The sequence below is a fragment of the Triturus cristatus genome, chromosome 6 (assembly GCF_964204655.1).
Source record: "Triturus cristatus chromosome 6, aTriCri1.1, whole genome shotgun sequence".
NCBI classification, from domain to species: Eukaryota; Metazoa; Chordata; class Amphibia; order Caudata; family Salamandridae; genus Triturus; species Triturus cristatus.
The window spans coordinates 758,239,680-758,259,475 of record NC_140589.1 but is presented as its reverse complement, the minus strand read 5'-3'; the positions used below and the strand labels follow the sequence as shown (position 1 = coordinate 758,259,475).

Sequence of the window (19,796 nt, the reverse complement as noted above, 5' to 3'; positions counted from 1 at the left end):
GGGAGAATTCTTTTAATTAAATAGTAGTTTACTGGCACCACACTTACTAAACAGGTTCCTGAAGGCAAAATAACAAGGGATTCTCCCACAAGTTCTTCGAATGGCCACTGTAGTGGTAATTCATAAGGCAGGGAAACCTCCGGAGGACTGTTGGTCATATTGGCCCATATATCTGCAGAACATTGAGACCAAAATTCTGGCCACTATTCTAGCAATGCGGCTCCTGACTGTCATTACCCCCTTGATACATGGAGACCAATCCAGTTGTATGCCTAAGCGAGCCACGAGTTTCAACCTACGACGCTTGGCCAAATGGATGACCAAGGTTCAGAGTCAGGAAATCCCCCATCTGCTCCTTTCGTTAGACGCCGAGAAGGCGTTCGATACCATTCATTGGCCCTTCATGAGATGCACCTTGGAAAAGTTTGGCTTCGGCCCAATATTTAGGGACTGGTTAGCACTCCTGTATAATGCTCCTGAGGCTAAAGTCTGAGTTAACGTGGCTGTCTCAACGAGTTGGTGGATTCAACTAGGCAGGGTTGTCCTCCGTCTCCCCTACTGTTTGCCCTTAAACGGGAGCCTTTGGCCTGTGTAGCTGGCACTCGTCAAGGTCTGGAGGGTTTCATAGAAGAGTCTGAATTTTTATACGAACGCATATCGCTATATGCGGATGATATTTTATTATACGTCACGGACCCAGCTGCGACACTCCCCAAACTGCTACAAATCTTTGAAGAATATGGCCGACATACCGGATACAAGATTAATTGGGGTAAATCTACCCTGTACCCCATAGCTGGAATGGTGGAGCCCCAGACTCAGAGCTGCCTAAGGCTATCCAGAGAGGGGTTCACTTACCTGGGACTCATTACCACTGAGGTAGCAACTAACTTGGTGCTCAATATCAGACTAATTCTCTTGAACTTTCAAGAAGATGTCAAGAGAAGAGATGGAGGAAACTCCCCCTAACGATCATGGGGATGGCCGCTATGAACAAGATGATTACACCCCCGCAGTTGCTGAACATCTTGCAAAATACCTATTGAAAAATCCCAGAGACAGTGTTCACAACCCTCATTGCGAGCTACGCTTACTTCTAAGGGACGGGGCCCATCCGCGAATAGCGTTGCAAATGCTACAGTGAAACCCATACAATGGAGGTCTCGCCCTGCCGGATATCAGAGCCTACTACAGAGCGCCCCATCTCACTTTAATCAATAAATGGAACCACGCTCCAGGAGACCACCCCGGTTGGAAAGGTTACAATTTAGAAAGCATACACAATTACAATTTATCTACGGAGGTGAAGGTTGTACTCTACTCCTACCAGCTACCAAATGCATTCTGGAGGCACAGAAAAGTCCTGAGAAGCAAATGAAATGGTACATGAAACCAACAAAGGAGACCCCGTTATGGAAGGGAACTAGACTGACTGAAATTAGAAAATTAAGAGGCTTTAAACAGTGGGATTTAATAGGGATCTCTAAAGTAGGAAATGTACTGCAGGCAGGTACACTGGCCCCATTTGCCTCGCTTCAAGCTACATATCAGCTACATGACACTCAAGCCTATCCCAGACTAAAACATGCCTGGCAGGCGGAGGGACTGGACAGAACCTGCCGGAATATGCCCCATTAGAAGGCAGACTTTTACACAAAGAAATTCCAACTCAGGCCATCTCGCTGACCTATAAAACACTGATTAACAATATGCCTGAGAAACTAGGCCTTCTTCGAACTAAATGGGAACTTACCACTGGTCCACTAGAGGATATCGACTGGGAAGTCGCCCTTATGTGCCCACGAGAAGTAGCGATTAAACTATGACTACTGCTCATTCAGTATAAAATCCTGCATAGGACTTACTTTGACAGAGCACAACTTTATTCCATGGGGAGAGCAGATAACCCAGATTGCCTCAGATGCCACACACAACGCAGTACATTCATACACACCTTCTGGGAGTGCAGTAGGGTTCAAACTTATTGGCGCAAGATAATACAGGAACTCAACAACATACTAGAGGCCCAACTTGAGTTGGATGCAAAATTCCTCACTGGGGAATCCCCACAGATGTGGACCTAACAAGGCATAAACTCATGTTGGCTAATTTGGGGTGATGGTAGCCAAGAGGCATATAGCTAGGTATTGGGGTACCCACCGCGTCTCAAAGAATGGCGAGCAAGTTTGGATCTATATATGGTCACTGAGAAAGTGACATAAGGCGAGGGGTTGCCCCCTGAAGTTTCGAAAGATATGGGCGCCATGGATAAAATATTATGGTTTAGAGCTGGGGGATGAAGAGGAGGGATTGCTCTTACCACTGGGAGGATCGGGGAAAGACTGGATTGTGAGACCGGACCAATCACTGATGAAGGGGATTAAGTTGGATCTGACCCTTAGCATATGTATATGTACTATGTTGAAATCTAACCTCATGCTCTCTTTCAGAGGAAATGTTGATATACTTTTTGCCCTATGCCAACTGCGATTGCTCTACTACCAATTTGCATCGTGCACTCATGATTTCTTTAATTATAAATTCAAATTATTAAAAATAAACAAACATTCAAATAAAAAAAACTGACCTCAAGAACACACTTATTGATCCAGATAAAGACCACAAGAGTTGGTTGAGAATTTATTTGGAGAGAGCAATCCTGGGAGATCACTGCACTCCCCTTGGGAATGTCACTGACCTAATGGACAGCCACAACACTAACACCTGTGGGACCCAGTCTTGTAAGGGATTTTCTATCCTGTGAACCACATCATAGCTTCAGGCAGATTGACCAAAGTATATGAAAGCGGAGTAAAAGTTATTACTTTTCTCTATCCCACTATGTAATTATCCTAAGTTAAGGTAACTGGCCTTCGCACTATACTTCAAGACAAGTTGTTTTCCAGGATCTTTGGATTTCTGCAAAGTTCAAGGCTTGCTGGTGCGGGAATCAATCCATGAGCCAAAGGAAAGAGGTTGTGGCTTCAATGGATGGAGCGAGAAACAGGACCAGCTCTGGCTTCAGTCCAGTAATTGTAAGTGTCTGATGCATGTAGACTAGGCAGGGTTCTTACCCAGCTAATGTTGATGAACTAGAGCTGCTGGCCAGCCTTAGTGACCTGCAGTGTCTTCAGATCTTTTGAAGATAGACCATATGTCGGAAGTATGTCAGCCACTGGAATTGAGAAAGCAGGTAGAAAATCCAAGGTATTTAGTTATTTCAGACCTCCTCCAAGGCGAACAAAATTTGGGATATTTGCCTCAAATGCCAAATTGCTGCTCAGACAGTACATATTCCAGGAGTTTCAAATGAAAATTTGGCACGACAATCACAGTTGCAGACAGTATGGTCATTACGGGAGACCAAGCACTACAGATTTGATTGCAGACAAATTGAACCCTCAACACCAAATGTTTACAGATGGAGAGACTGGATCCTGTAACAGCAGTCGCTGATGCCACACTTCAGAAGCAAGTTAGGAGATGCCTTCTGATTTTCCCCATTTGCTAGTAGCAATCTGTACTAGAAAAGCATGCCCGGCTGCATGGTCTATGTTCTGCATGATACAGTAGGGTCCAGCTCATTTTCTTTTTTTTGGACAAACTGACCATTAACACTTTGCAACAGGCTATATCAGATTTGAAAAACGGGTCACTGTGGAAGGCTTGTTTTAGTCCTTTGGCTCATTTAAGGCAAAAGGAAGGTTAAGTGCCCAGATTAAAATTAATGAATTCTTATGACTTATTTGAGCTTTTAGACAAACTCAGTCTGAAATCGCCTATGTAAACACTGATTGTTCACATGAAAAACACCCCCTCCGTATTCGAGCTAGTGTGAAAGTAGGAACCACTGCTGTGCATGGCACAGTTACTTTGAGGAGCTCTTCCTATAATGTACAGCCAAACTACAGAGCATACTTCATCAGTTTTAGCTTGCAGTCAGCACATGCAAACACTTTTTCTGCGTTGGGCATATTCCATTAATAGCACTGGCATGGTGGTCGCCACAATGGTGAAGCTGCTGAAAGCTAGTTGGGAATGCATCTTAATCCTTCCATATGTTCTAACTTCAGTCCAGCCTGTCCGTTTTCGCTCCAACCAGAAAATCTGCACTTTACTCAAGGCTACATGAAGTGTCTTAAAATAAGTGTTTTCTGGGGGAGTGCCTACTTGGAGTAAAGTTGTGGGTTGTTCACAGAATCAGAACAAGCTTCCCTCTAGATTTCCTGCTCAGTTATTCTCACTTGCTACTGTATACAAGAGGGACGCCTTTCCCTTCTGTGTCATGTTCTTACTGAATTAAAATAGGCACCCACGAGAAAGGTGGTTTATTATACGTTGGCTTGCTTTCATAATTTTTTGTGTAGATTTTGTCTTGCAGACATAAGGAGCTTGCACGCTATTTGGTGCTTCCATTTCCTTATAAACTAATAATCTTGCTTTTGGTACCTTTTGGAAAATACTCCTTCACTAAGTGCTAGTACATCCAGGTAGCACACAACAATAAATTACTGAATCCCTAAAAATCCTCATTAACAATAAATGACCCAATTCAGAACTAAGGGATATATTTTTACCAACCTGGCAAATTACCAGTTTAAGACATCTGGAAATAATTTGCTTATCCAAAACTGGAAATGTAAAAACCAGAGTGTTTCAAAGTTGGACATGCCACCATGCCCAAGTGGACAAGTGGTTTTGTGGCAAGCCTTATATTTTAAAAAAACCAATACAATTACCCTTGCATCTTCATTTAAACCCCTGCATTGGCAATCTACGGAGGGATGCATTCAGTTGAAGCTACCTGCCTAACTTACAGGCTTATATTCTACACCAACCATCATATCTTGCTTGCAAGTAGTATAATTCCCTACAGCTAGCTACCTAGGGCAATGGGATTCTATTCCCTTGCTTCCCATATTTAAATCCACTATTAGAAATTGGGTTGGTTTGGCAGAGGTATGCAACATGTTCAAGAAGGAAACAGAACTCTAGTCAAGGCATGTCAGATACAATCTATAAATAAACCTGTGCTCACCCTATGGTGCTTGGCACAGAGCAGCAAAGTATTTGTGCAACACTTCAAACAGTAACAGTGAAAACACCACAGAAGGTTTCCATACAACTTTTAGAAAAATAGGTTATGATTTTATAAATAATAGTAAAAATAGCGCCAGGAAGCAGAAAGTGCCTATGGGGGATATCTGGGGAATATCTGGTCGTGCTGGGGCGGGGCAAAGTCAAGAGTTCAGGAGGACCGCAGGCCGATACAGGAGCCAGGAAATGTCTGCTGAACAAAATTATCTTGATACTGGTTGCAACCACGAGATGCGAGGTGCAGCTGAGCAATGCGTCTGTCAATCCCACAGTTGAGGTAATGAGTCGAATTTCACTACTCAATGATAGTGATGCTAGTTCTGAAGACGAAGCACCGCATCGGAGATGCTGGTTGTCTCAACGCAGTCAAGGGGATGCGTCGATAGTCTCACTGCAGCGATGCTCTGGTTCCAAGTACAATGCGCCGGTCCCTGTCCTGCAGCAGCTGCAATAAGTCTGTTCTGCTTCATGCAACAGAGGATGGGTCTGTTCCATTGGAGCACGTACCTGGATTTACTTCCACTGGACTAGGTACAGGAACAGGGGGTGGGACCTTGATATCCCTGAGACTTCAAACCGGAAGCAAGCCAGCATGCCCTTAAAGATCACTCTAAAATTGGCTTTTCTAAAATATTAATGACAGATTCAACCTTGCCAGCAAAGAGGCTCTATTGTTACCATTCTAATGATTTGACCGGACAGATCTGCTCCTTCTCCATCAGGAATTACAGCTTATAAGGTGTAATAAGGCTTTCCTAATATTCTGAATTTGGGTGTTTTTCAGCTCATGGACATCCTAAACTTTAAAGTACATGTCCTACCTTTTAATTACAGTACCCTGCCGAATACCGAGGGCCTACCTTGGGGGTGGATTATATGTAACAAATTGGGAGTTTAAGGCTTGTCAAGAGGTTTTAAATCCCAAGTCGACATGGCAGTGTAAACTGCACACACAGGCTTTGCAGGGGCTGGCCCGAGACATGTTTAAGGGGCTACTTGTGTGGGTGGCACTATCAGTGCTGCAGGCCCACTAGTAGTATAATTTTCAGGTCCTGGGCATAGGTAGTGACCTCTACTAGGACTTATTAATAAAATAAATATGACAATTGTGGATAAGTCAACCAAACCATGTTTAGGGGAGAAGCACATGCACTTTAGCACTGGTTGGCAGTGGTAAAGTGCTCAGAGTGCGAAGGCCAACAAAAAGAAAAACAGCAAATTTGGAGGGAAGCAGGCAAAACGTTTGGGTGAAGACCACCCTAACGACGTCAGGTCTTCACACCAACGCTTCCAATTTTGAAAAAAATCTGAAAGGCCACATAGAATGAATTTCTGTATTAATTTTTTTTATCTGATTACTACTGCCCTTATTACTTTTTCTTTTGTTTCAACTGATGTATTGTATATGGTTGTTCGAGCCCCACATCCACCATGGAAAAGGTTTCTGGTATACAAAAAAAAAAAATGTTTACGAAAAAAGAAGAATTTACAGTAAGTTCTTTCCATTTTGTAAAAGTAATAGCCAAGTTATACAACTGTTCTAATTCTTCAATAAAAGACTGTTCACCTATGAAGGAGTATTCATGTTAGAACCTTTATTCAGCTATGTTTCAGTCCTTAAATTCAGATACCTTAGCACACAGGCCAGTGCCCAACTGTCCTCAAATGCCCTAGCAACTGACTTCCGGCACTGAAAGTGCACAGGATATACATCATTCCCTGCTAAAACTGTCTGCCGGCTGCAAAACTGACATTTACAGTCTCTGCCAGTCTGCTCTACGGGTTCTTACAGCTGAACACGGAAAGGAAGAGGTGGTGTAAAGGCTGTAAGCACTAGAATACAACCTATTTCAGCACACTGATGGGTTAGCATGAAGCACAACCAAACGCTCGACAAAGGAATTAAGTCATGCTGCATGGACGCAGAAGTTAATAGAAGTTTAGTAGAATAAAGCCTGTGTACGCAGGATTCAAGGAACATAACTGCCCGACTATGATGAGACTCCCAAGGAAAAGGGCAATAAAAACATTTTTAGAACCACTCTTCCTCTATGTAACTAGTTAATTCCCAGGTCAGCAACACAAGACTTGCAGGAAACTACAAGAGCATTTAACTAGTTGTCTACAATCACCATTCAATGCGTCCATATTCACAATGAATCTCTCATTTTTTGGCTATTGTTTATTATAGCCTCATGTCTCTACTCGAAGTCCTATAGGGCCAACAAACATCAACATGTTACATGAAAAATAGCAGGAGGCAATTATATTGGAAATTAATGTCGTCACGCCTTGAATGAATTACCCCAAACCCTTTAACTCCCTTTCAACTCTTTTTCCTGTACCTCTAACTATGCAAAAAAAGCGTTGATTTAAAAACCTCTGCTGTCCCAAAGTCACGTTCATCTGCAAAGGTATTTAATAAAATATGATCTAGTTCGGCCAGGTAAGTTATCTTCGTTTGACCCCATGGATATCAATCTGAATAACAACTTGACCACTCATCCAAGCTTCTCTCAGGGGATGAAGAAGACAGTAGCTCTGGGTTGGGTAACAGTGAACATGTATAATCTGTGAATGGCAACAAAGACCGATTCAGGAGGTAGCAAGTATTCTATAATTACAACATTTATGTAAGAGTAACATACGGAGTTCAAAATAACGCCATTTGTGGAATGTAGTCATTACATTGCATAAGCTAAAGAAGTTAGATTATCTATGATCTGATTCAAATAAGATCAAGGAAGCCATAATTCATCATAGCATTTATGGCATCAGTCTTCACAGTCTGAAATATTCCACCTCTCAATCTAAGGAAATCCAAACCCAGGTTTTTGTTAACATGTTCGAGCTGACCAGCTAGGAGTGCTGAACTTTAGAGATGGTTGTAGCAGCATGCACAGTGCAGTTTAGCATCACATGGAATCCTACATTTTGAGTCAGGTAGCAAATGAACGTTTTAAAGACGACCAGCTTTTATACATCTTCACTAATTAGTTGCATAATGATGCTATGAAGGGCTATCTTTTTCAATTCTATTTTCAAGTAGGACACATTGTCCGATGGCACTGTCTGGATCACAGCTTTGCCTTAGTTCTCACACACAATGTTAAGAGGGCCAGGAAAATGTGTGGTTTTTAAAAAAAATTTCAATAATTGGCGCCGAAGAACACACTCCGATCAGTAAGAACACAGCTGTTGAATACTCCACTAAAAACAGTTCTAGTAGCATTTGATATCCCATTTCGGATCACCCTCATATCAAATTTTCATAACATACTGTAGTATTCTGTGAAAGTGCTCGAGGAGAAAACTACATTTCCTCATTCACATAACCTTCCAGAGGGGTTTAACCCATCTCATTCAGCAGGGAAATCCCAATCCAGCCCATTGGATCTACCCCTGAAAAGACTAATCTGGCCACCAGCCCAAGGGAACACGCCACAGGATCACAGCCACCACAAACGCAAATGTTTTGAACGAGCCCTGAAGCAACTGCGCTCCCTGCTTCCACAACACAAGAGGAAAAACATGGTCCTCTTGACAGCCTAACACACGGTAAGCTATATAAACTGCAAAGGTTTACAAACTAAGTTCAATTAATAGCAAACATCAACCATGCGTGCTACTTAAACCACTAGTGCATGGAGGGTCAACAGTTTAATATTTAAAGCATGAACTTCAAGAAATAGATCTTGCTTATGCAAAAGTGGCAATGTGGCAAACGTCAATTTCCAGCATTTTAAAACTAGGTTTTGGCAACATTAAACACCCACTATGTTAATACCTGGGACAGAAACTATCTTGCTACCTCTGTGGAATATTATAAATTAATTTAAGTCTCACGTTTGCAGCACATTTAAAAATAAAGCTGTAATTGCACAATTCCTGTCTGCATTTGCAAACTGGACATTACACCAATTCAATAAATGTTGGCATTTGATTCCAATACATTTATGGATGTGAAACGTCCATTCCTGCAGGACTATCGCTTCTAGACTCGAAAGTCAGCCTCTGCTATTTGGGCAGTGTCATTCCCAGTACTTCAATTTGGATTAGAAACCTTCTCAGCCAGTTGGAACAAGTGAACTCAAAACTACAACTATTTGTAAATGCTATCGGTGTATATAGCTACATAATTTACAGACTGCCTTGTGTTACGGTCTCTAATGTAAGTTTGCCATGTTATGCTGAAAAACAACTTCAGCAAAAATGAATCAAAAACATTTACATGTACTTTTGTACCTGTTCAAAGTTGTAATCTATTATAAACAAGGCGAAGTTAATAACTGTATATTGTGTTTTTATTTTAATTTGATTTACAGTCAGTACCATAAACCTCATTCATTTATAAAGTTGAAAAGGAGGCGCTCAATTCGTTAAAGAAGGGGAAACTTTTATAGCATAACATCCACCCACAGGAGTCTTGGTGCTACACTGAAACATGCCAAAGGTCAGATGGAAAGAGCCTTTTTACTAGGTTAACCAAAGTTTAAAGTTTTCCTACAAAGATGAAAAGAAGGTTGGCTATGAAGAAGTGTTCTCCAAATATGTCAATAAATCTTAATGTATAGGCTTTGGTAATTCATAACAGGCATTCATTTTGAGCATAGAATTCTAGACTATTTAAACCAGATATAACTAATATTTATTTCCTGGCCCAACCACCCTGGACAGAGGGAAAACCCTCTGTGGCCCTTTTAAGGTCGTCATTGCTTGGAACATGAAGGAAGAAACTTCTGACTCCAATTTTTTTTTATCAACAGTGATGGACAGAGATCTTCGTGAAGCGATGTGCGACACCATACACGGTGAGGGAAATCAGACAACATAAGATTCTACAGCTCGTGTAGTAGAACATAAATTAATTGAGGAACCTCACTTCCTCTAGAGCACAAAAACATCACCAACCACTGGCATGTCAACAATGTACATAGGGCATCTCTATAGTAAAACCTAGACAAAAAGCAGCTAGAGGTCCAAGCGATACAAAACTTTTCCATTACTAACAGCATCCAGCAGATGGATTTTTTTGATTTCTTTTTACTTCATTCAACATGGACCTCGATTGTGCTTGATCTCTGAGCATCTCCACACGAGAATTTCAGGGGCCAAACCCCAGATTTCAGATCACCTTGCTCTCCGTTCAAGAGGCTGGTCTGCCTGAACGTCAATGAAACGTGCAGCACTTAGACAATGTGACAGCAATCTGTGCAAAACCATTTAAGAGCCCACGCAGTTAATTATGGCTACATCTGCAAGCAGCAGATTAACAAAACAGATTGAGATCAGGTAGGCTAATCGAAAAGTGTGAATCCATTCAAGCAGATTCGTATAAAGTAACCTATATGTTTAGTATTGTAATTTCTAATGTCCTCAATGGCAAATTTTACTTTTCAGCATTCCTCACCAATCCAAGATGTCTTTTTCATTCATTTCCTTCTCTTTTCAACTTAATGTGCTTGCTGTTTATTCTATGACTGAAATGTTGCCTTCTGACACACATCTGGTGTTTGAAGGATTAGGTTTAAATTTGGCAACATCCACAGCCTCGCCCACCTCGCTTTGTTTTAGGTAAACATGGTTAGGTAATCCCTCAGCGCCTCTCCAGTTCTTTAATTCTGAATCTCAGGTGTAGGGTTGAGGCCGCTGTAAAACTTAAGAAAAAAAAAGTACGCATACAGTTTTTTTTTTTTATCTTCACTGCATTTCCTGCAACAGTACATCTGCTCTGACTCCACATGAGGACAATTGGCAGTGTTGGATATCTGTCTAAACCTTAACGACTATCCCACTAAGACAGAAGTACTGGAACAGGACAGCTTGCTATTTTGCACAGAGGTTGTTTGGTAAACTGTGCAGTAGGATTGAACATCAAAATATGTTTGTAAACGTCAATAGCTTAGAAGTCGCATTAAACTTTCGGCTGCACTGCTGCCGAAGAAAGTCCCAATAGGTTCAGTGAAGTATGGAAATATTTATTGTAAAATAGTCTATATCAGAGATAACCGACCAGAGACTCCGCCACCCTTCCTCCCACCACCATACTTCAGCTATGAAGCCAGGGATCCCAACAGAACATAGAAATAGAACATACCCCTTCTACACACATGGGTTCAATTATCAATTTTATTATCAATGGGAGAGGAGTTGGCCTAACGGCTGGGGCGGTACACCTCGAATCTGGGAACTGGGTTAGAGTCTCGGCAATGATGCTGAACATCCTGTGATTCTGGGCAAATCACTTAATCTACCCGTAGCTAACAAAAATTAATGTGTCCTCATGTAAGGCAACTGGTGCTATGTAAAGCGCTCTGATACCCGATTCGGGTCAAGTTCGCGCTATATAAAACTCTATAAAAAAATAAAAAAAATTGGAGTGAGAGTACGCCCACCAAGAGAAGAGGCTAGTGCATAGCTGAGCTCAGGATAATTATAGATGGGTCTTTATGAGGAAGGCCAATCTGATGTTTTCGCTCCACAAAAGTTAACTTTCACATAGACAACACATCGTCAGCTCAGACATCCAGTAAGCTAAGCGGACATGAGCATGAAAACATAGCAGCAGATTGCAGTTATTGAGATGGGCAGTATACATATAAATTCGGATCCATACAGATAAAGATTCATTGCAGAATCTAGTTAACAAATGTAACAATTAAGTTAGAACTGGAGATGGGTAAATATGATCTACATCAAAACAGGCAGCCTAAATCTAATTAGGCCTACAGAGCTCAAATCTGAAATTAACCTTTAATAAACTAGTCGCATTAATTATGAGACATCAGATACTGTGTTCCTGAGCCATATTTTGTGACTTAATGATATTCCTTTTGTGACTGGAGCCATTCACAACTATTTACCGTACTCATTCACGGCAATCTGGGAAACAAACCTCCAAGGACACACAATACCTCAGCAAGCAGAGTAGGAAGTTGCCCCGAGCTCACTGCCTGCACATTTATTGGTGGAAAGCAATGTTCCTACCTAGCTCCTTTCTGGGGAGCATATTCAGGAGACTAACATAACGTGTATCTGTAAAGCACAAGTTCACCCAAGGGTATCTTGGCACTAAATAACAGCGGTTTATTGATTCTACACAACTATAAAGCAATTCCTGGGTTTGCAACAGAACATGGTACTAGAATGCAGTGTAAATCGACTGAGCCGATTTGGTGGGTGGTGACTGGATTTGGCTGCGTCAAATAAAATTGTCAATCATTTTTCATTTCTTTCTTAAATTAATATAGATGCCACTAGGCATGGTAACTATATGAATGTAAAAAGAATGAGTGAATAGTGTGGGAGCATTTTAAGGGCTTGGCTAGGATCTCAGAGGCATAGTAGCTCCCCTATTTTTACCACTAGATGGATTCTAACACTTCTGACTTAACTTTGAGTCAGTAAAAAGTACTACCTTCTGCTGCTAGACAGCTTCCTGATGTCCGAAAGAGGATAATAAAAGACTTTTCCACTTACTGTTGAATTTCTGCTTCTAGAACCTGGGGATTGACAGTTTCCTGATCTAGTCAACACGGATAATATTTGGTTCTGCCTCTGTTGGAAAGAGGCCCCGCTGAAGGGGTATGCTTCCTTTAGGTACTAGTGAGATGAAAAGTGAGTTGGTGGAAGATGAATCCGTGTACAAAACGGACTGGGTTAAGGCGCTCCAACCCTGAAGAACTGCATTAAAAATGGGTTCTTGTAAAAGAAACTTACCCAGTACTCAAAACTTTGAACCCAATTATCTGCATTTATCCTGCTATCAGAGGCTTGAGCCAGAGTTGCAACCACCTCAAAATATGGGTCACCTTTCAGCCCCACCTGCATCTAACAGTATACAATGTCAGTTCAACAACTGGCGCCTGCAGCCTCCACTTATTGGATATGGTTCGAACTGGAAGTTCAGCAAGCGAGAACGCACAGACCCTGCCCCACATTTTGCTGTTAATAGGGTTAATTCAGGAACAGTGCTTTTTATTTTTCCAACTATGGATGGCGCCCAAAATATGGAACTCTCTTCCCCCTGAAACCAGACTGAATGACTCTTCCGCATCGTTCAAAAAAGAAGTTAAAGCTTTGCTCATGGCAAAACTTACATGATCAATTGCCATCCTTGCTCCGAGTTCTTTAGAGCCCGTTTAAAATGCTCTACTTGTTTAATCCTCCTAAGATTTCTTGCTCCAAATGTTTTTATATGACTGTTACCTGCACAATATTGTTTGTTCCAACTTACTGTTTTGTTGTTCGGTAAAGCGCTCCGAAATCCGCAAGGATCTTGTTCGCGCTATATAAGACTTTCAAATAAAATAAACTTTTGTAGCATTTGCTTTTCTAGACATTTTTCCACTACAGCCTTTCTACCCCTTGATCAATTTCCTTTTCTATTGTCTTATTACAGTCATCTATATTTACTTCAACCAGCTCTGTACTTCTAGGTTCTTTATTCCTCAAGTACATTTTATTTGGTTGTGCTGCTAGACAACACTTTGCAGCATTTCTTAAATTGATGGTGTATCACTCCAGCTGAGCTATCAAAGGTGAGCAAAGATCACAGAATCCAGTTTGTCGTGCACCAGACTGCTATAAATTTCCTTCCTTGGCCAATTACGAACAAATCCTATTAACAATCAAAGATTAAGAAAACAAACAGCAAGGCCATAACACATCGTACAACATAGTATCATGCTCAACAAACACTCAAACTCTGGAACTTCTAAATAATAACAGAAAAATAATGGTTGCCCTATATACTTAAAAATGTCCTTTACTAACTTAGGCATTTGAAAGACCTTCTCCCCACTGCTTCCTCACAAGGATGTGCTTACTCCCACCTAGCCAATAGTGAACCCCTCTGTGCAAGGCACTGCATTACAAGGGTGCATTTGCCCCCTTGTGCCAGTGTCAGAACTCCATTTTCCCCCAGAAGGCTTCAGTGCCCACGCACAGTTAAATGTTTTTCCCTAGAATTGCACTTAATTTGGCTGTTCATTTAAGCTTGAATGCAATCACCATAACTAATTCGTTTACAGCTAAAAGTACTCTCTAATTTAGGTGATCAAGCCAGTGAAAAATTACAATTTGGCAATCATTGAAGAGATTTTTCAGAATGGTAATTCGCAGGTGTTCATCAGTGCATTTTGGTTATCAGATAGCAAAATTCACTGTTTCTTCTCCGCTCCAAGAAGAAGCTCAGATTCACAGTCACTGGAGCCATGGAGGTACCTGTCCTCAGTAGTATGCTAAGAAGAGTATTAAGTAGCGTTGAAAGCTCTTTATAGCTTATTGGGAGTCAGAAAACAATGTTAAGAGTGGGTGTTCAATGGGTTGTCACCTGTAGCCAGACTGCATTGAGTAATAATTGAAAGGTCTTGTATCCACTCACACTATGGACCGAGAAAATTCTGATGTTTCATGGAGACAAGAAGAGTGACACTGAAGTCCTCATTACCACCCAAGAAGCAGGATAAACCAGAATACAAATTTGGAAAAAACTAAATACTTGAAGACTATTTAAAGAGCATGTAGTCCAAAAACATTACAGAGCACCAAAACCATCAACACATCAAAGGGCAACAGCATTCTTAAGTCATCATTATCCAAAACAATTGTAGTATCATAGGCAAGGCAGCACACACGTACATGTGGTGCATGGGATGTGGGTGCATGGGATGTGAGCGCATGTACACAACCTGTATAATGAAAATGTTTGGGGGGGTCTAGCTCTTTAGGAAAGCAATTGAAACTTTATGCATAGATTATAATAACCTCACTTGCAAGGCTTTTTGTCCCATTTTATTTGCACGGTTTATCACAAAGTTCATAAAAATCCATCATACTTACCACATTAAAATCTAAATGCTTCTCCACCCATTCCTTCGCCTCTTTAAATTCTTCTTTCAAGTCCATGATGAAAAGTGTATCAAGAGAATCTACGATAGTCGCTCCTTGAATATTACCTGAAAAGATAAATTGATAGGCAAACATAAATAAGACATTTCTGAAATGCATGCAACTTCAAATTAATGCAAATGACAAGCTTCAAAAGGGCACACAAATGCCTGCCTGAGCTGAGCACTGGATGGTGCTCAATCAGAAGGAATTCAAAGACGGCATAGTAAATCTACTAACTACACCGTAGCAACGGAATACAGTTCTGAACTGACGGAAATACAGCATATTCCACACTCTCGCTGACAAAATAAAGGAATAAATGATTAAAAGGCCAACAACATCATCTTCAAAAAAAGTGAGCCCTTGTACACCAGTTATTTACGTATGGGTACATTTTGAAACTTTTCCTGTGTATATTTCCTAGAACAGGCCTTCTGGTACTACTCTAGAGGCTACATTTAGAGGCGGCTACATTTAGAGGAATAGTCCATACTTTGCTATCACAGAAAATCTCCAGAAGGCTTGGTTTGTGTGTAATGAGCCATGGAACTACGTGTCCTCAATCTTTAGGAACACTTTCAGTAGATTGACAACTTATTTGGCAAAGTAAACATCCACAAAGTGTATTCCCAAGTGGATTTGTTGGGCATTTCCAGGTCTACAGTAGGAGTTGGATGACACTAGGGGAAATCACTATCCAAACAGTTTCCTAAACAGGCACAGATCTCATTGGCACATCAGGTAACAAGCGTATGAGCAAGGCTAGGGAAATGGAGGATTTGGCTTTGTGGCACTCGTATGCAATGGGAAACCATTCACAGGACTACTTTCACTATACAGCATTGCTGTAAAAGTTTGGCTGCCCAGAGGTATTTGAGGAAAACCGTATCCCTTTGCGACAGTGCCCGTCTTCATTATAAACTGGTTTCAGTATTATTTTGTGATGCCATGAATGCTTTTCAACCGTGAGCCCTTTTTAGGTCGAGCCTGAGCCAGCGCGCATGCACTGCACTGCTCTGCCAGGCTTCTTGTAAGAACTCTAAAAACTACTCTGTGTGGGTCTGACTCCTCCCACACATAGGATTGGTTTGTGTGTGTCTTTCAGTAATGAAAGCACACAAATGGCTAAAGGCGGGTGCATGTCCCACCTTCTTTTTTAATGTTCACTCCCACGGCGTTTTGCTCTCGGGAGCGAGCACAGGCGCGTAGGCTGGCAGCTGCATTCCTCGTGGGTCAGGTTACCGTGCTTTCTCTTTCGCTTGTTAATGTTTTACGATAATGACCTCGGCGCACGCTTATAGAGCTTGCATTTTCCAGCAAAGAAAGTATTTCTGTTGATTATTAGGTGCTGCAGTTGAGCACCAGAAACCACCAGCTCCTATTTAGCACTGCACTTTCCCTATGTTTAAAACACCATTACATAATATAAAGCACTGTAACCTACATTCAATATTGGTTTCACTATTGAAACACGGCGCACAACCCGTGTAAATATGAAGGCGATGTGCTTTAAAGGACAAAACCTCTGGCTCCAGTCACACTCTCAATGCCTAATTTGTAACCTTACAACTGCCAGGGCTTTTATTAGGCAGCAGCTTCAGACAACATACTTTTTTTAGCCTGCCTAACAGGCAGCGCACAACTTGTGTTAATGAGAAGTGAATGTGCTTTCAAGGACAAAACGTCTAAAATGTACGAGCTCGGAATCCAGGTTCCATTCTCAAATGTTGCTCAATAGGGTGTGATTTTGGGCAAAGCATTTAATTTCCATACACGCACTAAAAATACAAGTGGCCTGGACTGCAGATAAAGTATTTGTTGATTATTAGGTGCTGCTGTTGAGCACCAGAAACCACCAACTCCTATTTAGCACTGCACTTTCCCGATGTTTAAAACACCACTACATAATATAAAGCACGGCAACCTACATTCAATATTGGTTTAATTATTAAAACACAGCGCACAACCCGTGTAAATATGAAGGGAATGTTACTGTAAAGGACAAAAGGTCTGGCTCCAGTCGCACTCCCAATGCTTAATTTGTAACCTTACAACTGCCAGGCCCGTTTGTCGTATTTCATTTATATGCTAAATAGGGCTCGAAAGTACGCGCAAATGTTTTTTTTAATAAATCTGTGCCTTTTAACTGTATTCTAGCGCATTTTATCCTGTGCTTTTCGTTTTTTTTATATACACAGATAACTTTCTCTTTTACTTCTGTTTTTTATTACATTCTGACAGATCGACTTCTGAAGCACTTTTAGTTAAAATAAGAGTCCAGCTTCAAATTTTTTCTACCTGTATGGCTTTTGTTTTTATAAGGCACATACATTGCCGTCAGTACACTGAACATATTTTAAGGTTATTGGGCAAAAACAGAAATAGAATAGTGGCATGCCTCTAGCTGCACTCCCAATGGTTAATTTGTAACCAAGCAACTGCCGGGGCTGTCATTAGGCAGCAGTTTTAAACAATATATATATATATTTTTTTTTTTTTTTGCCTGCCTAACAGGTAGCGCACAAACTGTGTAAATATGAAGGAAATGTGCTTTAAAGGACAAAACTTTTGCTCCAGTCGCACTCCCAATGCTTAATTTGTAACCTTGCAACTGCCGGGGCTTTTATTAGGTAGCAGCTTCAGACAACATACTTTTTTTAGCCTGCCTAACAGGCAGCAAACAACTTGTGTTAATGGGAAGTGAATGTGCTTTCAAGGGCAAATGCTCAATAGGGTGTGATTTTGGGCAAAGCATTTAATTTTCCTACACACTGTAAAAATACAGGTGTCCTGGACTGCAGATAAAGTATTTCTGTTGAAGTTCCCAAATGCGAGACGTATTGGCTAAGCGAGGAATGCGTTTCTCTATCAGCAGTAAATCAAAGGGCTGAAAACTCCTTTCTAGAATATTCCAGTGTTATGTGAGATTCTATGTCAGGACTGGAGGCGAGGATTGCCTACTTTCTTCACTTTATTCCATTAGCAGCATGAAGGTAAACAAAGACTACGTTTCCCATGAACCATAGGGAAAAAGTAGTAAAGAAACATGGTAACAACAAATCAGCAAAAAGTATCAATGTCCAATCAAGAGAGAGAGCGCCCAACATAGTCCTTTGCTAGTGTCCCCTCTTCCTTCACTGCTCCGCAGCTAGATAAGTACTCTTCAGTTCTTTTGTTCTGTTTAGTGCTTGGTTGGGTTATTCTGGCGTTTCTGCTGGTTTTAGGATATGCTTTGCTCTTAATTTTGTGATATTGCTGTATTGTTGGTATTGTCAGCATCTTTTGCGCTTCAGCGCTTCTTTCCACGTTTTACCCGCCTTGTTTTGCTCGTGTGACGGAGCTCGCACGCGTTTAGACTCACGTTGAAGCGTTGGTTGCTTTTGTACAGTGGCGCCGCGGGGTTGAGGGTTTTTCCTAATCCATACGCGGCGCGTTGCTGGCTTTAGCTCTACGGACCTCCCGCCTCAAGAGGGCGCGGGAGGTAGTCTACGGAGCGTCACAGTGTTTGATTTCTTCAGAGATTCAAACACCGCGTGCGTCTGTCACAGAGCCCGGTCTGAGGCGTAAGCCCGTGTGTGGGTCCGTAGCGGCAAATTCCCCGCGAGCTGCCGCGTATGTAAGAATGACGCTCTGTTTCCCCGCTACGATAAATGAAAGGGGTTTTCAGAGTCAGTAACTTCCTTTGAACGCCTCGTGTGAGGTCCAGTATCTCCCTGTTCAGGGCTTTAAGGGGACAAGGTCCAGACCGGTGATCACCCCTCTGGCTCTGGGGGTGTGTGGGTGTTTGCTTTTCTATCTTTTCCGCCAGCAGTGGTCCCCTGGGGCTTGAACCCCCTATAATTGTGGCTGTTCTCTTCCGTCCACGAAGTTGGCTGACACCCAGCCTTTGTTGTTGAAGGCCTTCCTACTGGCCAGTTCAGTTGCCACTCCCATATAGCCATACTGTTCTTTTTAGAGGGCAATGATTATGTGGAGTTCCCGGAGGAGGAGGATCCTCTTGTAGATATGCCCTGGGGGGATGCCTTTTACAATGCTGTTGATTCTTCCATTTACCAGGCTGTGGACCACGCTATCTCCCCTCTAGAAGACAGGCTTTCGTGCCAAATAAATGAGGCGTTCTCGCGCCTGGAACAACGCAGGGGTAGTCCATCCACTTTATCAACCGTCCTGACCCCATTCCTGTAGGCTCCCCGCCGGCCAAGCGCCCCCGGTTCCCTGAGGTGGATTCGGATGCTTTCAAGTGTTTACGGCAGGCTTTCCTTGACAATCAGGCAGCGCAGCCAGCTATTATTCCCCCTCCTCCCCCCGACCCCTCGGGGTACTGACCAGGACGCGACAGGCTGTCCGGACTCGGACCCTGTATCTTCGTGGCCTTGGCTCCCCTCTCGCCCTACGGTGCCCCCTTCAGTCACCTTGGATATGTTAGATCCAAATGATATTATTCAACCCCGCTCTTCGGAGTGGGTCCCTGGGGAGAAAAGTAGCCGCTTATGTAGCAGAACACATCCGTCGGCCTTTGGAAAAAGAGGCTCGCAACTGCCTGCGGGTGGAGTGCCCTTGCCCCCGAAATTGACACCAGAATGTCTACTTTCCTCCAAAAATTCATGTGTGACCCAAACAAAGGGATTGATGGATCCTGGAGTGCTTGCCAGGACAAGCTCCTGGACGCCCTTGGACCGGCTACCGAAATCCTAGATATGGCCGAGGAGGTCAAGGAATCGGGCTCTATTATTTCCCCTGAAACCCTGTCCAACTGGGCTCAAAGGGTGGTCATCTTCCTGGGCAATGCGAATTGCGCCCTCTCC

General features: G+C 42.2%; 1 protein-coding gene across 1 annotated transcript in view; it reads right to left on the bottom strand.

The window, feature by feature from the left end:
* The window catches only part of MAN1A1 (mannosidase alpha class 1A member 1), a 466,871-nt gene that overhangs the window by 302,921 nt on the left and 144,154 nt on the right, over positions 1-19,796 (bottom strand). The window contains exon 3 of the mRNA XM_085611277.1: positions 14,941-15,056. Coding sequence (XP_085467403.1) covers positions 14,941-15,056 — 116 coding nt within the window. The remainder of the gene's footprint in view (positions 1-14,940; positions 15,057-19,796) is intronic.